The 16,806-nt window shown below is 37.0% G+C and overlaps 1 protein-coding gene across 1 annotated transcript; it reads left to right on the top strand.

Moving 5' to 3' along the window:
* Window positions 1-3,408: 3,408 nt before the first annotated feature.
* On the top strand, window positions 3,409-4,600 carry LOC141638062 (uncharacterized). The gene is made up of 5 exons (XM_074447509.1): window positions 3,409-3,579; window positions 3,771-3,996; window positions 4,088-4,208; window positions 4,297-4,491; window positions 4,594-4,600. Exons 1-5 carry the CDS (start codon window positions 3,409-3,411, stop codon window positions 4,598-4,600), a joined length of 720 nt encoding a protein of 239 aa, XP_074303610.1.
* Window positions 4,601-16,806: the final 12,206 nt, after the last annotated feature.

Genomic DNA, 16,806 nt, shown 5'->3' on the forward strand with positions numbered 1-16,806 from the left:
AATATTCAGGAAGGGTAATTATTTCCCTCAAGAGAGGGTAATACATTACCCACCCACCCCCCGGGGTAAACATTACTAGGGTAAAAAAAAGAAAAAAGAAACAACGACGCCATCTCCTTCCCGTTTCTTCTCATCTCATTTGTTTTCACTTCCGTAATTGATGATTTCGCACATATTTTGGTCGAATAATTGACTAAATACTTTATCTTTGCTGGATTTTTGTTTTTCATCAATCAAATTTGATTCATCAAAGTTTGGTGGGTAATTATTTGATTAGATGAATGAATATTGTTTGTTTGTTGGTGAATGGTTCTATTGAACATGATTATCATAGTAGTTGTCATGTTCATAGCATTTGGTTTGCACCTCTGTTTGATGATGCTGTAGATACCTCATTTCTGCACCTCTCGCAAACCACCCGGTGATGATTGGGCCGCATGTTTGGTACGCGGAACGATTTGTGACAGTTCGTAAGTTTATCGTCAAGTGATTGCTCAAACATTAATGTCTACCTCTTAGTTGTCATCTACGCGCCGATATGGTCGTTTTGGCAGTAATTAGAGCTCATTTGGAGTTCGAGTAAAAAACCGTCTTCATTTCTTAAAACCGTCAAATCTCGAGTCAAAGCAATGTGCTTGTCTACCTAAGGTTAGGATGTCATAAAATGTTGAGATTATATCTCATTTTGAGTCTCATGTCACTTCATTAGGCTAAACTTAAAGTTTACATTACAAAATGTGCATTTCATTTAGTTAAGATGACAACACGACCTTTAGGCCCGTTTTACAAGGTCATAACGAGCTTTTTGGGTCAAGCCTATTTCACAGAAAGTTCTAGATCTCTTTCTTAGCTTTCCAACGCCACCGAAATCACCTTATTCCGAGTCTTGTAGAGAAAGTTATGCCTAAAATACGACAGGCTGTCAAACGCGCTTTCTTGCGCAGGAGGAACCGCCGAGAGAAAGGACGCGGCAGTGCTGCGCCTCTTTCAAGGGGATTTGCTCTGCTGCGCCTTTTCCTCAAGGTTTTCTTTTTGTCCAAGTTTCCGCGTTTAACCTAAGTCGGTTATTTCCGGATCTTTCTCTCCTTTCCTAAACCCTAATTCCGTGATTAGTATAAATAGGAGCCTTCGTTCCTCATATTTCTCACGCGAGTGTCCGCCCTTCTCTTCTCCCTTTGCATTCTAGACCTTTGTTCTTACTTTTTGGCGTCTACGTGCTTGAACATTCGACCACGTAAGCTCGGATCCTTCTGAGTATCAGCCTCGTTTGCATGACCGACCAATTTGACCAACTCCACAACTAATCAACTTAATTAATCTAATCGTTTTCCTCTTACGAGGGCACTTTCGTCTACATTCGAGTCGAGCATCACTAATCGTAAACTTAGTTCATCTCGTTTCGTCAAACATGTAAGTCTGAGGGTGTAAATCTCTCTTTTATTATTGTTATTTACCTTTTTGTATCATTAATGTAAGGTTTATGTCGAAAATACCAATTAAAACCGATTTCTAAAACCTTGTTTAAAACCTCTTTTTTACGGATTTCCAGAAGACAGACTGTCGAGAAAGGACGCAGCAACTGCTGCGCCTCTTCAAAGGAGCGCAGTTCCTGCTGCGCCTCTTCGTGAGGCTGCCGCAGTTCCTGCTTCCTTTCTTCTTCCTTCGTCCTCTGTAATTCGTTCTTTTCTTATTTGTTTTCGATTGTTTTCGTTAGTTCTTCGTTATAACAGTATAATATTTCACATGTATATTATTATTCACCATTAACATGTTTAATTCGTCATAAATCCGACTTAAATCCCTTATAAACCAATATTTGCGGGTTTTCGTTATTGAATTCAAATCCGGGTTGTAGAAATTCGATTTGTTCATATTGAGTTTCTGGAATTCGATCCTTTGATAAATTTTCATCTGTTTATTGTCATATTCGTCATTAATTTGTTGTTAATTCATCTTGTCTTGTTTATTTCATTCACTCATGTCATTAATTAATCATTCGTTCATGTAATTAATTCATCTTTAATCCGTTTCATCCATGTTTTATTGCTTTTATGACCCATTAATCACATGTAATTAACCTGTTAATCACTTTCATCCGAGTAAATAATTTAATCAATCATTAAATTTACCGACGAGTATTAACAACACGCAATTCCGCTTCACGGCCGAATTCGGAGTCAGAACAGACGCAAAGAATCGCTGCGCCTATTCCAAGGGACCTTGATCTGCTGCTGATCGGGTTGAATTCTGTCTCTGAACTCCGTTGTTGCTTGACCTAGTTTATTTAGTTTACGTATAATTGACTATTATTCGTATTATCGCCTTCTGTTTTGTTCGTTAATTCTTTCTTTTATTCCTTTTCTCAAATTATCCGTTTTAAAGGTATTTTCGACATAAATCACCTATCCCAATGTAATTATTGTAATTTCATTATTGTAATTTATAATTATTGTATTTCTTGTATCATTTGTATGTTTTCATATGAAATTGAACATTAAATCCTACTTTGACATTAATTGTATGCTAAATTACGTGTTAACCGACTTGTTAAATCTTCACATGCTAGGATCAATTTATTGGATGTTGCATTGCATGCATATAATCGACAATATATCAAGTACGAATAACTTCCCTAATCATTAGTAGAGGCCGCTATCGAGGCGGGCGGGATTAGGTGTTCGATCAAAAGAGCTTCCTAATACGTACCCTCAACCCTTACTCCAGATATCTGTGAACACCCGTGTTCATTGGCATCCACGAGAGTCATTCTAGACATAGAATGCTAAGGGTAACGATTGCTTAGTGTCCTGTCTCTACTTTGTGTCTTGACATGACACGAGGTATTCGAACGGTTCCAATTTCCCATAAAAATTGGTGGCGACTCCTTACAAAAATGCAAACGCTTGTTTCTCTTTCCTCCCAAGCGCCCCCGTGGGCCCCCGCTGTCCACAGATGCGTGTAATTTTTTTCTTTTTTTTCTTTTTTTGCTTTTTTCCACTTAATTTCTAGTAACCTGATGAACTAATGAAGTTGTTTCCATTATTCTTGTATAATTCGTTGTTCACCAATATAATGCTTGATTATTAGTTGATGTGTACAACTTGCTTGTATGATTTGCGTAAATTATCAATAATGTCGTGTTGAGTTTGTTTACTCGATCTTGTATGCAGTTATGACGCGTAGATTATTGTCCCGAAAGGAAAAAAATTATTGTTGGGCTTATTTGGTACATTAGGATGAGGGACATGATATTCATATGTTTTTGCTATTATATGATATCTATATTAGAAAACATGAAAGTACCTCGCAAAAAAAAATGTTCACTCGGCCAAGCGAACATTGATACAAGGAATTGCAAACTTGAATAGGTTCCTTACTTCTGATATTGCTTGTATAGATCAACTAAGAATGGATAAATTTACTTTTGATGTATTATGTGGATTTATTCGTTCACATGGTCTCTTAAACGAGTCAAAAAATATGTTCCTCGAAGAGAGAGTAGTTATATTTTTGAATATATTAGCACATGATCAGAAGCAAAGGATGCTTGTTAGACGCTTGAAAAGATCGAAAGAAACTGTAAGTAGAAACTTTCGTCAAATTTTGAGAGCAGTTTTACATCTATATCAATATTTGATAAACACTCCACAACCTGTTCAAGAGGATTGCAATGATGCGAGATGGAAATGGTTTAAGCTATAATTTAGTTTAATGTGAGTTTTGAAAATTTTGATATAATAGATCTTTACTAAAAAAATATTTTATAATAGAATTGCTTAGGAGCCTTAGACGAGACTCATATCATGCTAAAAGTTCCGGTTCATGAAAAACCAAAGTATCGTACAAGAAAGGGATTTATAGCTACAAATGTTCTAGCCGCTTGTACCAAAGATATGCAATTTACTTATATTGTACCGGGGTACGAAGGTTCAGCCGCTGATGGTAGAGTTCTCCAAGATGTGGTTAATAGAAGACATCCATTTAAAGTTCCTCGGGGTGAGGATTTTTCCTATTTTTACTTTCTTAGTTTTTAATTGTATGAGATAGACAAATTTATTAAATCTTTTCTTTATTTATATATTGGCAGGATACTATTATCTTGTCGATGCTGGGTTTACAAATGGTGAAGGCTTTCTTGCTCCATATAGGGGACAAAGATATCATTTCAATGAATGGAAAGATGGTCGTCAGCCAAACAACCATATGGAGTTTTTTTTTTAATATGAAGCATTCATCGGCAAGAAATATACTTTAGAGGTGTTTTGGGTTATTGAAAATGCGTTGGGCAATACTTAGGAACAATAGATTTTATTCTGCTGATACACACACTGATATAATAAGCACGTGTGCTCTTCTTCATAATCTCATTCGTCGAGAAATGAGTTTTGATCCAATGGAACCTCTCTTAGATACGGAATTTGGTAGACAATTTATGGATAATTCTCAAAACTATATCAATATTATTGATACATCAGGATCTTGGACGGAATGGTGAGACAAATTAGGTCGTGAAATGTTTGATAGTTGACGACAACGTATACCTTTTAGGCATGTTGATCATAATGCTTGATGGTTTTGTGCTTATTATTATAGCTTGTAATCTTTTCGAATTATTATGATCCGTTATTGGTGATTGAAATAACAAATTTATATTTTTGTTCATCTATATTCTATTGTTTTAACATTTTTGTAATAATGCCTCTTGAAAAATGTATATACGTAGAACCAGCACAATAACTGAAACAGGAGCAAGTACTGAAAAAATTAGTCCAAGAAGATGGACACTAGAAGAAGATACCTTGTTGGTAAACTTGTTACTATCTTTGCATGTGGACGGTAAATGGAAAGCTGAAGGTGGATTCAAATCTGGTTATCTTGTACATTTAGAGAAGTTAATTTTCGACAAAATGCCTGAAGCTGGACTCAAAGCAACCAATATTGATTCAAGGTTAGGTTATCTTAAGAAACGATTTAATGCACTCTTGGAGATTAAGCATAAGGGGAGCGGGTTTGGATGGGATGATGGTTTGAAGATGGTAACGGGTGATCGCAAGCTATTTGATGAATGGTGTAAGGTATTGCTTCACTCTTATATCCATTTTCATGCAAGGTTTGTTTTTAAGAATTGTACTTTCAGTTGCAGTCAAATGGTTTTTTTTGTATGGACTTATTATTACCGAGCCATAAGGATGCCAAAGCCGTTTCCATTGTTTGATGCCATGAAAGAAATTTATTCAAAAGATAGGGCGACGGGTGTTAATAGCAATATGCCTATTGATAGAGTTGATCAAGAGACTAATAATGAGATAAGTAACGCTGAAACACAAAGTGTTGTTGAGGTGCCAAATGAAGAATCAGGAATCAGTAAGAGAACTCTAGATGAGACTTCAAATCGACCAACTAAGAAGAAGGCATGTAAGAACAAAAAAATTCAAAATATGCAGAAGAGTTTCAAAAAACTTACGGGAACCATGTTAGAAAATAGCAATTCGCAAATAGCTCAGCTAACGGCGATGCTTGAAGGTCCTAAAAATTTCAAGACAGGCTTGCGTGAAGAATTAGGGAAGGTTAACGGGATATCAAGGAATAATATTTTGACTTTGTTAATGACGATGACTGAGGTGATGTTGCTATCTTTCGAGATTTAACGGACGAGGATGAAAAATATGATTTCTTGGGTATGATTTTGGCTAGGGATTAAAGTTGTGTTGGAGGTAATGAATATTTGAATGTTCGACCCTAGAATGAAGCATGATGACATTTTTTTTAGCTTGTTAATGGCTTTGAATAATGTTGGTGGAAAACATTGTTCTCCGTATGACAATTTCCTGAGAACTTATATTATTATGTCTTTTGCTAAAATTAGTTTCTGATTCAAGATATTGCATAGAGTTTCATTTAATTACTCTTATACCAAACTTGGGGAATGATTACTCTAGTAATCATCTCACTTATATGCCAAACCTAAAAATTGGGATACATTTTCCCCCTGTATTAAACCCTGGTAATGATTTCACTAGAATATTTACCCCCGGAAATATTACAAGGATTCCAGGCAAGCCCTTAAGTTCCCAAATTTTCGAGTCTCCTAATCAGTGCATTGATTTTAATAATCTCACATTAATTTTGAGATGAGTTATTTACCAAGACTCTGTGCTATTTCATTTGAGTTTCTATTTATCTATAACAACCTTTAGTAAGTCTTGTTGGAGACTTTAAGAACTTGTTTTATAGTTAAATCAAGTCATAAAACTACCATTTGTTAGTACAATAATGTGTCTAGTTTAGATCCCGCGCAATGAATGTGCAGTATTTATAGACTTTTTATTTTTGTATTACTTAATCACGCTAAATTAACATCTCATTAATTTTTCATTATTCACGTCATTATATTTTCATATAAGTAAAAAAAATTGAACAATAAAATTATTCAAGAAAATTGAGTAAAATTGAACAATAAAGTAATAGTGGTATCTTGCTTATTGATTGTTCATTTTTATCGTTATTGTATTCTGTTTCGAGAAAAAAAATTAAAACTTAAAATTAATCCAAGTGAATTGGGTAATGTGTTGAAATGTATTCCTTTTTTTTTTAAAAAGGTATTTTTTATACCACAATGCTAATGATTCCAATTTATAAATTCTCTCAATTTCTTTTCGTTATGAAAGTAATCAAAATGATTTATAGTTTCGTTTATACATAGTATGAATAGTATGAGTCAAGCCATTCTCAAATAATAATATCAATAAAACATTTAATAGTTTATAATTTTATATTATTTATACTTTAATTAAAATATTATAGTTTAAGTGTTTAGTGATAATTATAAAATTTGATTTTTTTTGGGGTACATAAGAGGGGCGAACCCCGATGACTAACTAGGTATTACACGAGGAATATCCACCCAAAGAATGTCTTCTTTCAAAATAGGCAGAAGTTCCATAGGGGGAGCATTAAGTATAGTGGGATTGAGATCAGCATTAACCCCTCGATTGGCAAGCCAATCAGCAACACGATTAGATTCACGATAGGTGTGCTCCAATTTAACCGAGCCATTTATGTCCATAATAAGATCCTTGTAGCGCTTTACTATTGAGTGAAGATTATTGCTGACCAATTGTTCTTCTTTGACAAGCCGAATACAAGGCTCATTATCCATGTGAACGACTACCTTATTGATTCATTAACCCCCTTTTAATCAACCTAGATCCCCTTTACCCTAGATAAAGGATTTAGCTACTCATGTTACTAGAATTAACAACAACAATATTAATAGAAGACATAATTAAAGACATGCAATAAGAACAATAGGCAATTGAATAAACTAGATTGAATAATTATTGAAGAAAGATTAAAGTACCGTAAACAAATGATGTTGAACGAATGATAGTGTAACACCCCCATATACCAAGGTGCCTTACTAAGGACCACCCCATCATATAAAGGTGCTACAATATTGGTTGCCCGAGGAAAGTACATCAAATAAACAATAACATAACATTTATTAATTAACTTTATCCTTTACAACATAACCTAACGTGAGAAAGATTACAATATATATAACTGAAAGAACTCCTAGACATGAGTGACAACGACATCTAGTTCGACAGCGTGATGACTCGATTCCCTTCCATGCCCCGCAAGCATCGTGACTAGAAACACCTGCTAAACCAACTGCTCACCATCCCCGAATGGATCACCACAGTTTTGAAAACACAACACGAGGTCAGTTCACTGAGTAATTAAGATAAGTAAGTAAAAAGAAACAACCAAGGCAAACAACTGAACAACCGCTCCCCAACTCCAATCATATCTCATATCTGGCTACACACTTAAGTGTGTAGCCCTGCCGGATTAACCGCCGCAACATGTAATCCATACCGTCAGTGGGGGACCGCAACCTTGCCCACCTAAGTCCCGCTCATCGCAACGAGCAACAACCCATGTCCATTAATGTGCACATCCCCCTTTGTCACGGGAACCACAAGGGGGGAATCAAGGGCGTGACGCCATTCCCGAAAATGACTTCACTCAGCCAAGGACGCACCTCGCAAACATAGCCAATCCACCACGATTCCAACAACCAAGAAAGACAATGCCAACAACGATACTAATTATGCCAACACCATAATAAATTGATAAGGTGATTTTCAGTCGTTGGCCTATCAAAATAAATCCTAAATTACTACTAACTGGTAGCTAGTGGCAAGAAAGGGTCGAATCCACAGGGAGGCGAGTTAACTGTTCTAATTTGCTAATATTTAAATTCGTCTTAAAGTAACAAATTCTTGGGGTTTTGTTTGTTTGATTGCTAACAACTAATTGTAAATAGAGTAAAGATTGTAAACAATAATATTAAGAAGTCTAGAGTTTGGGTTCACTAGGTTGTCATCCAAGGACAAGGTTTAATTTATTGATTGAGCAATTTATATTATTGAAAGTCATATGATTGGTCGATTCTAATATGTCTTTTTAGATCTGAACTTAACATGCAATCGCTATCATTAAGTCGGTCTAATTCAATGATCGTGGCCTATATTAGTCTTAACCCGGTCGGTGAAAATCCTAGTTTATGCAAGACTAATTAATCAATTCTGATAAGTAATTAACTAATTAGAAGTAAGACAATAATTGAACAATAATCAAAAGCAATTTAACAATCAATTCATAAGTTAACCCTTTTCTAACAACCTAGATCCCCTTTCACCCTAGATTATGAAATTAGCTACTCATACTTAGGGGAAGAACTTCAATAGCAATAACAAGAAACGTAATGAACAATAAATAAAAGATGAACAACAATTGAATTGTAATTATTGAAGAAAGATTAGAAACAATACCGTAATTAAAGGGCAATAGATCCGAAGCAAATAATAAATAAACAAAACTAAGAGTATTCTAAGAGAGTTTTTAGAGTAGCTATACGAAACTAGGTAAAATAAGACGTAAAATAAACTAGGGTACGATTTAGGTATTTATAGTAAAACATAACCGACTTAAGGAAATTGCGGAAAATACTGGAGATAAGTGGTTCCTCGATCGAGCCTGCTCTTACTCGATCGAGTACATATGTTCCTCGATCGAGCCAATTTTGTAGTTGATCGAGGCACCACCCTGTTTCAACTCCTTTTTTTGTGTTGTCTTCTTAAATTCTCTTCCTTCATTCTTATGGATTTCTGTGCCATACTTCGTGTATTTCTTCATGCCTACTCCGCGATGCCCATTTCATTCCTTTTCTCCTCAAATGCATCATTCCTACATTAAACATCAAATAGCAGAAGTAATAACATTCTAACATAAAAGGCATGTAAATAATATAATTTAGCACGAAATCCGTATCAAAAGTAATTAAGGGGAGGCATAAATATGCGTATAATTATGATCATCAAATTCCCCCAAACCATCTCTTTGCTTGTCCTCAAGTAAACATCACACATTACATAAGGCAATCATACAAATGGCGAATAAACAACTCAGAGCTAATGTTGATGCACATAAAAATCCCAAGCTATCTATATATGTAACAAAGCAATGACCAAAGTGTACAAATAAAACAAATTCAAAGGTACGGGAAATAGAAAACGTAGCTCAAGTCTCAAGTCACCATACTATAGACAAATGCCAAATACCTTTCGATCTTGCAAGTCAAATTAGTCGGATTCTTGCGGATTCACTCATAAGTATGTAAGGGTAAGTTATATGTGAAGATAGAAAGAAGTAGAAACACTCACTAAACTTATGAAACATGCATGCAATCTAATGTGATAGAGATTTCTCCAACTAGTATGCATCCAATACGTAGACAAAAGTACATGTATCAAAGACAATAAGGGTGGCAAAGGGGTTAAAGGGATAGAAATGGTTTGTGGCAAAGCACGTTATGGATATGTGGAGCTAAGACGGTAGTCGCAGCGCTAAACCAAAACCAACCAAATCGATGATAACAAATGAACCCAACTTAGAGAAATAATCTTAACTTTACAACACATGAGAGCGAATGAAGTACTCTCCAAATATGCATTAGACTCTAATGACCATCCTTTTGATCCTTGACAAAACCAAATGAAGCAATCAATTTCTTTTCTTTTCTTCTTTCAATTCTCTTTTTTTTTTTCTCTTTTTTCTTTTTCTTTTGCTTCATATTTTTCTTTTTCCAACACAAGGATATAACACAATTGCTAAAAAGTACTTTGCTATACCCACATGACAACAATAAGTCCCAACCCAACCATAATAACAAAATAGACATGATAAACAAGCAACTGCGACTATCCCGATAAGGTAGGCAACTTCTTGGATTGTAACTCATAGGACGTAATTTGAGATTGGCTACAAGGGTTCAAACGGGCTGACAAAAAGGATAATGTAAGGTTTATTTGAACGGTAAGAACCGCCTATCCACATGCACTTAGTCAAATGAAAGTAATAAAAGTATCAAGAAATCAATGTCATGTTGGGGCTGGTGTCCTTAACAGTTAGTGCAAGGACTTATAAATCTCTAAAAGGATCAAAGGGCATACTTTTGGTATTATTATCAGTTGATCCACGTTTATCAATAACGGTTGGCTTGCTAGATAAGTTTGACGTTATTGTCATACAGATGGCGGTGATCAACTGGTCCCTAAAAGTCACACCTATAGGATACGTTTGAGAGATGTGACAGTATGAAAATACAGTCATGTTGATGCCAATTTTGACTAACAAGTTAGTCCGAGTTATTTGACTAGTAATTAGTCAAAATGTGATGTTGAGATATTATATTTAATACGGATTAAATATAATGGGCTAAGGCGAATTAAACAGTTAATTCGTAAATTAAATATAAACGATTATATTTAATTAATGTATATTGAATAAATTATACAATATCGTCTTTGTCGGACATGTATTAATACTTCAACTAACCCGTATTATTAGTTGATGTTTTAATAGCCGATAACCGATAACGATTTATAAAAACCGCGTCATATACATCTTAGCGAAATTTATCGGACCACGAGTTTTATAAGGAGGAAGTGGATAAGCCCACTCCCCCTCATGAAACCCACGGCCGAATGAAGGAACAAAAGGAGAGTTTCTTCTCCTTTTGAAACCTAATCATTCATTCTCGAAAATATTAGGGTTTCGGAACATTTTCTCTGAAATTCCTAGATCTCACATCTGTAAAACCTCACAAGAGCTCTCTCGATATTGCAAGTCAATTAGAGAGCATTTCTAGCACAAGGGCATAGTCTCAGACGGTCTTGGGTGCAACGATTAGGAGGAAATCTCTGTTGATTTCTGTTCTTTACGCCGTGCATCAAAGGACCCGAGGTTGATTCTTAATCTTTATCGTTTTCTATTGTATTTCGTTTATGACCATGTTTCACATGTTAAAATTTACGTTATAGTCCTAATTTTAAAGGGTCTTATACGGATATTACCCTACAAGTGGTATCAGAGCGAGGCCACGTAAATTTTCATTGTGATTTTTCATAAAACGATTTTGAAACGGTTGTTTTTTGTCTCGAAAACCGTGCCATGTATACACGGCTGTTTCGTTTTTATTGTTGAGACCGTGACATGTTTTACACGGTTAATTCATCTTGTTTTTCGTTTTGTTTTATGCATATTGTTGTTTTATACGGAGATTATAACAATATGTCAAGTTTTGTCAAATTGTTGAATTGGTTTTATGCGTTTTAGATCAATTTGAAATTGGTTTTGTTTCGTCAAAACTGTTTTCACGAGGGTTTTATGATTTCAGCATGTTTTTGCCCTCGATCGAGCATGTTTCTCCTCGATCGAGAGCCCTTCCTTGTTGTTTTTGCTCGATCGAGTACTAGCAGTACTCGATCGACCTCTGTTTAAAACCCCACTGCTCGATCGAGAGGTCCTCGTACTCGATCGAGCAGATTTGCTGATAAAAGCCCTCGATCGACCTCGATCGTCGATCGAGTACTTTCTCGATTAGCATACCTCTCGATCGACTAGCGATTGATCGATCGAGCCCTTTTGTTCCTCGATCGAGCACTTTTGTCCCTGGATCGAGGGATTTTTGTTTTGGCAGCTTTGAAAATTTATTCCTTTTGTTTTAAATTTTCTTTTGGCCTAAATATGTACTTTATACGGATATTGTACACTCGCTATGATTGTGAAACTGTTCACACACGTACCATTGAGTTATTTTAAAGCGTATTTAAAGTAACGGATTGTAATAGATTAAAATTAAATTGATAGAAGCGGTTTTATCACATAAATTTTAATCGTTAAAAGGTGGTTTGGATAAATTTAACATAATTACGGAATTATGTCACGAATAAATTTGTTTTAGTTGATGCATTTCTTTTATCGTTAATTTTGAATGCCGTGAATGCTTTATATTACGTATTTATTTATTTTACAAACGATTGTAACTTAGTGTGGCCTTAGTATAACGTGTTACCGTAATGATGGAACACGGTCTTGGTTGTATTTTGAGATCTCGTATCTCCTTTTATTTCTTTTAATTACAGTTTTTATTTAGAATGTAAATAGGTTTATATTTTGTAAATTTTAATTGTAATTTTGAGAAGACTAAAGAAGGAGACCGGATGCTCACTCCCGCTACTTGGATCAAGATGAAACATCAAGACAAGCTTCTCGAGTCCAACGGTGGATTCCAAAGTTGTTTTATGTTCTTTTTACTAGGATATGCCACACTAGGAATTTTTATTTACGTATTGCATTATTTTATTTATTTTTGTAACGATAATATGCATCATTTTCCGCCTAAAACCAAACCACCTAATTATTGCATGAAAACTGACACATATAGAGGTCACGAGTTAGTTTTCTTTGACATTCTTATGTCACATGATTTTAAGCCATCACCTAAATTAATTCATTCACGCAGACGCTAGTTATTCGTTCACTTAATATGAATTATAATTAAGTTGATGGGATCTTCCTCGTATAAACAAAAATTGAGAATAGTCTTTATAGGTCAAACTCCAATGAGTCCCTTCTTCGTCGGTAGGCATAATATGACCCCTTCTACGTCGGGTAAGTTGGAACCGATTGACCTATTTTATCTCAACACTATGGTCACTCGTACGATCCTGTGACTATGGTGGACTATAGATAGGATTTACGGAAATCTATCGACCAAGAGTTCTTACGGAAGAATTAGCTAAACAGTTGGCTTATCAATTTACAGAAATTGAGTCTTGGGATCACTTGTATCATTCTTGAGGGAGATCAATTATGCAAGTGTGCGAGTCTACACGTTAAAATGTTTTTTTTAATAGACTTAAATCACCTCGATGAGTTGCTTATTTCGTTTTTGTTTTTCTTTCTTTTCAGTGTAGATCACGAACTTTTAAAACTGCTAAAAACAAATGGCTGGTTCTACAGACAACCCAATGCCAAGTGCCACATTGGACCGTGAGTCCTGGCTTCGGATCTTCATGAATCAGATGAATCAGTCTACTCGACTGAAGAATGATGGATCAAACTTCGCGGATCGGGAGGCGGCATTACGGAATGCGCATTGGCGCGACGGAAGCTCAAATATCTATTAGAGCCCATCCCGGCAAACCCAGGTCCCACGGCTAGAGAGTCTTGAAATCACCAAGTTTAACGATTTACGTATGGAAGAGGGTGCGATTAAAAACGTACTCATTTTTGCAATGGAACCCAATTTGCAGAAACGCTTCATAGCCCATGGTGCAAACAAGATTTTCACCACGCTCACTAAGGAATTCTCGAAAGCACCGAGAATCGTGACCTATGAGCATACCACTCGCTTCTTTGATGCGAGACTCCAGAAGGGCCAACCAGTTAGCCCACACATTCTCAGCATGATTGAGAATGTCGAGAAGCTGGAGACCTTTGATTGTAAGATCAGCGAGAACATTGTTATTGATCGCATGCTTCACTCACTCCACGATGGTTTTTCGCAATTTAGAGCGAATTACTATATGAATGATTTGAAGAAAAGTCCCCATGAATTGCACTCCCTTCTCGTACATGCACCGAGAAGGACATGAAGTTCGATGGGAGCTGTAAACAGGATGTTCTCGTTGTAACAAACAAGGGAAAGGGTAAGGGCAAAGCTCAGGCAAACCTAGCAGTAGGTAAACCGAAGTTCAAGAAGTCGGGTCCAGGTAAGAGTGGGCCTGGTGAGTCGAGCACCTCATCAGGCGCGACAAAGAGCAAGAATGAAAACATGGAATGCCATCATTGCCACAAGACTGGGCATTGGAGGCGTACATGTCCTGTTTATCATGAGGACTTAAAGGCAGGTCGTGTTAAACCTGTTGGTATGTCTTCTTCTTCTACTTTTATTCATATGATTGAGATTAACCACGCAAGTTACGGAACTTGGGTACTTGATCCTGGTTGTGGTTCTCATCTGTGTAATCATGTGCGGGGGCTCGAAACATTGAACCCCTCGTAAAGGGTGAGGTGGACTGCGTGTTGGGAATGGAGCACGAGTGGGCTGCCGTCTCAAGGGGAACATATGTGATCCGGCTTCCTAGCGGATTTGAGTTATTTTTATATAACTGCTATTATGTACCCAGTCTTTCGAAAAACATTATTTCAGTTTCTGCACTTGACAAACTTGGTTTTTCATTTGTAATAGAGAATAATACTTGCTTTTTCTCTTTACACGATATGATTTATGGCAAGGCAGTCTCCATGAACGGAATTTATGTTTTAGATCAGACCACCGAAATATTACACGTAATGAATAAAAAGTTAAAGGTTGGTGACAAAGATCAAACGTATCTATGGCACTGCCGTATGGGACACATTAATGAGAAACGCGTTAAACAGCTCATCAACAATGGAGCTATCTCGGCCTTTGATTTTCAATCATTTGGCACGTGTGAATCATGTCTCATCGGTAAGATGACTCGGATTTCCTTCAAAGGTGTTGGAATGCGCGCTGCTGACCTATTAGGACTCATACACACGGATGTATGTGGACCTATGTCAATCACCGCACGAGAAGGCTATAGGTATTTCATCACTTTCACGGACGATTTAAGTAGATATGGATATGTCTACTTAATGAAGCACAAAAGTGAATCCTTTGAAAAATTCAAAGAATACCAGAATAGGGTACAGAACCTACTAAGCAGAAAGATTAAAACACTACGTTCAGATCGTGGTGGCGAGTATCTTTCTCACGAGTTTGATCAACACCTTAAAGACTGTGGGATTGCCTTACAGTTAACTCCACCTGGAACACCTCAGTTGAATGGCGTGTCCGAACGGAGAAATCGAACACTACTTGATATGGTTCGATCCATGATGAGTCACACCGTGTTGCCTGACTCATTATGGGGTTATGCTCTTCTGTCAGCTGCTCTAATACTTAACCGAAGTCCGTCTAAAGCTGTTGACAAGACTCCATATGAACTATGGAAGGGAACGGTCCCTAACTTGTCCTTTATACGGGTTTGGGGCTGCGAGGCTTATGTCAAGTGGATACACGAGGATAAGCTCGGCCCGCGAGCGGTCAAGACATACTTTATAGGTTATCCTAAAGGAACGCTTGGTCATTACTTTTATTCGCCAACCGAACAACGTGTTTTTGTTGCGGCTAGTGCGACATTCTTAGAGAAGGAATTTCTCGAGAATGCAAAGAGTGATAGAACCTTCGAACTGTCGGAGATTCCAGAACCAAGTACCGAGCAACTATTGGAGGAACCTATTCCTTCAATCCCGGCTGCGGTTAACATTCCTGAGGAACCTAGGAGGTCGGGAAGAGTCTCTATTCCTCCGGACAGATACATTGGTATGGTCGAGGAACATGACATAGATGACATTCTACTCTTAACGAGTAGTGAACCCGCAACCTATAAAGGTGCCATGACTAGTTCTGACTCAAAGCTATGGCTTGAGGCCATGCAATCCGAGATGGACTCTATGTATGAGAACAACGTGTGGGATCTTGTTGACTTACCTGCTAAGGTTCGTCCCCTTCAATGCAAATGGATTTACAAGATAAAACATTCTGTGGAAGGTCAACAAGATATCTACAAAGCACGACTAGTTGCTAAAGGTTTCACCCAAGTGCCAGGTTTGCACTACGATGAAATTTTTGCACCCGTAGTCATGCTGCGTTCTATTCGGATTATCTTAGCGATCGCCGCTTTTCATGACTATGAAATTTGGTAAATGGATGTGAAAACCGCCTTCTTAAACGGCTTTTTGGAGGAAGAGTTGTACATGGTACAACCCGAAGGTTTCATCGATCCACAACATCCTAAGAAAGTATGCAAACTTAAGCGTTCCATTTATGGACTTAAGCAAGCATCTCGGAGTTGGAATCATCGCTTCGACCAAGTGATTAAAGAAAATGGATTTACTCGATCGGTCGAGGAACCATGTCTTTATATCAAGTCGAGTGGGAGCAAGATTGTCTTCCTAATATTGTATGTCGATGACATACTCCTGATTGGGAATGACATACCTCTCTTAACTTCGGTGAAAGTATGGTTGAAAAACCATTTCCAGATGAAAGATCTGGGAGAGGCATAAAGAATTCTAGGCATCCGTATCTATCGAGATAGATCACGACGGATGCTATCTCTCGATCGGGAGTCTTACATAGACAAAGTCCTAGAGAGATTCAAAGCATGACTAACTCCAAGAAGGGGTTCCTTCCTATGGCTCCAGGGGTGCATTTGAGCAAGTCTCGGGCACTAGAGACACCGGAAGAGAAAGAGCGCATGGCACGGATTCCTTATGCTTCGGCTATAGGATCAATCATGTATGCCATGATATGCACACGTCCGGACGTGGCATATGCATTGAGTATGACAAGTCGATTCC

The sequence above is a fragment of the Silene latifolia genome, unplaced genomic scaffold, assembly GCF_048544455.1.
Source record: "Silene latifolia isolate original U9 population unplaced genomic scaffold, ASM4854445v1 scaffold_168, whole genome shotgun sequence".
Classification (NCBI taxonomy): domain Eukaryota; kingdom Viridiplantae; phylum Streptophyta; class Magnoliopsida; order Caryophyllales; family Caryophyllaceae; genus Silene; species Silene latifolia.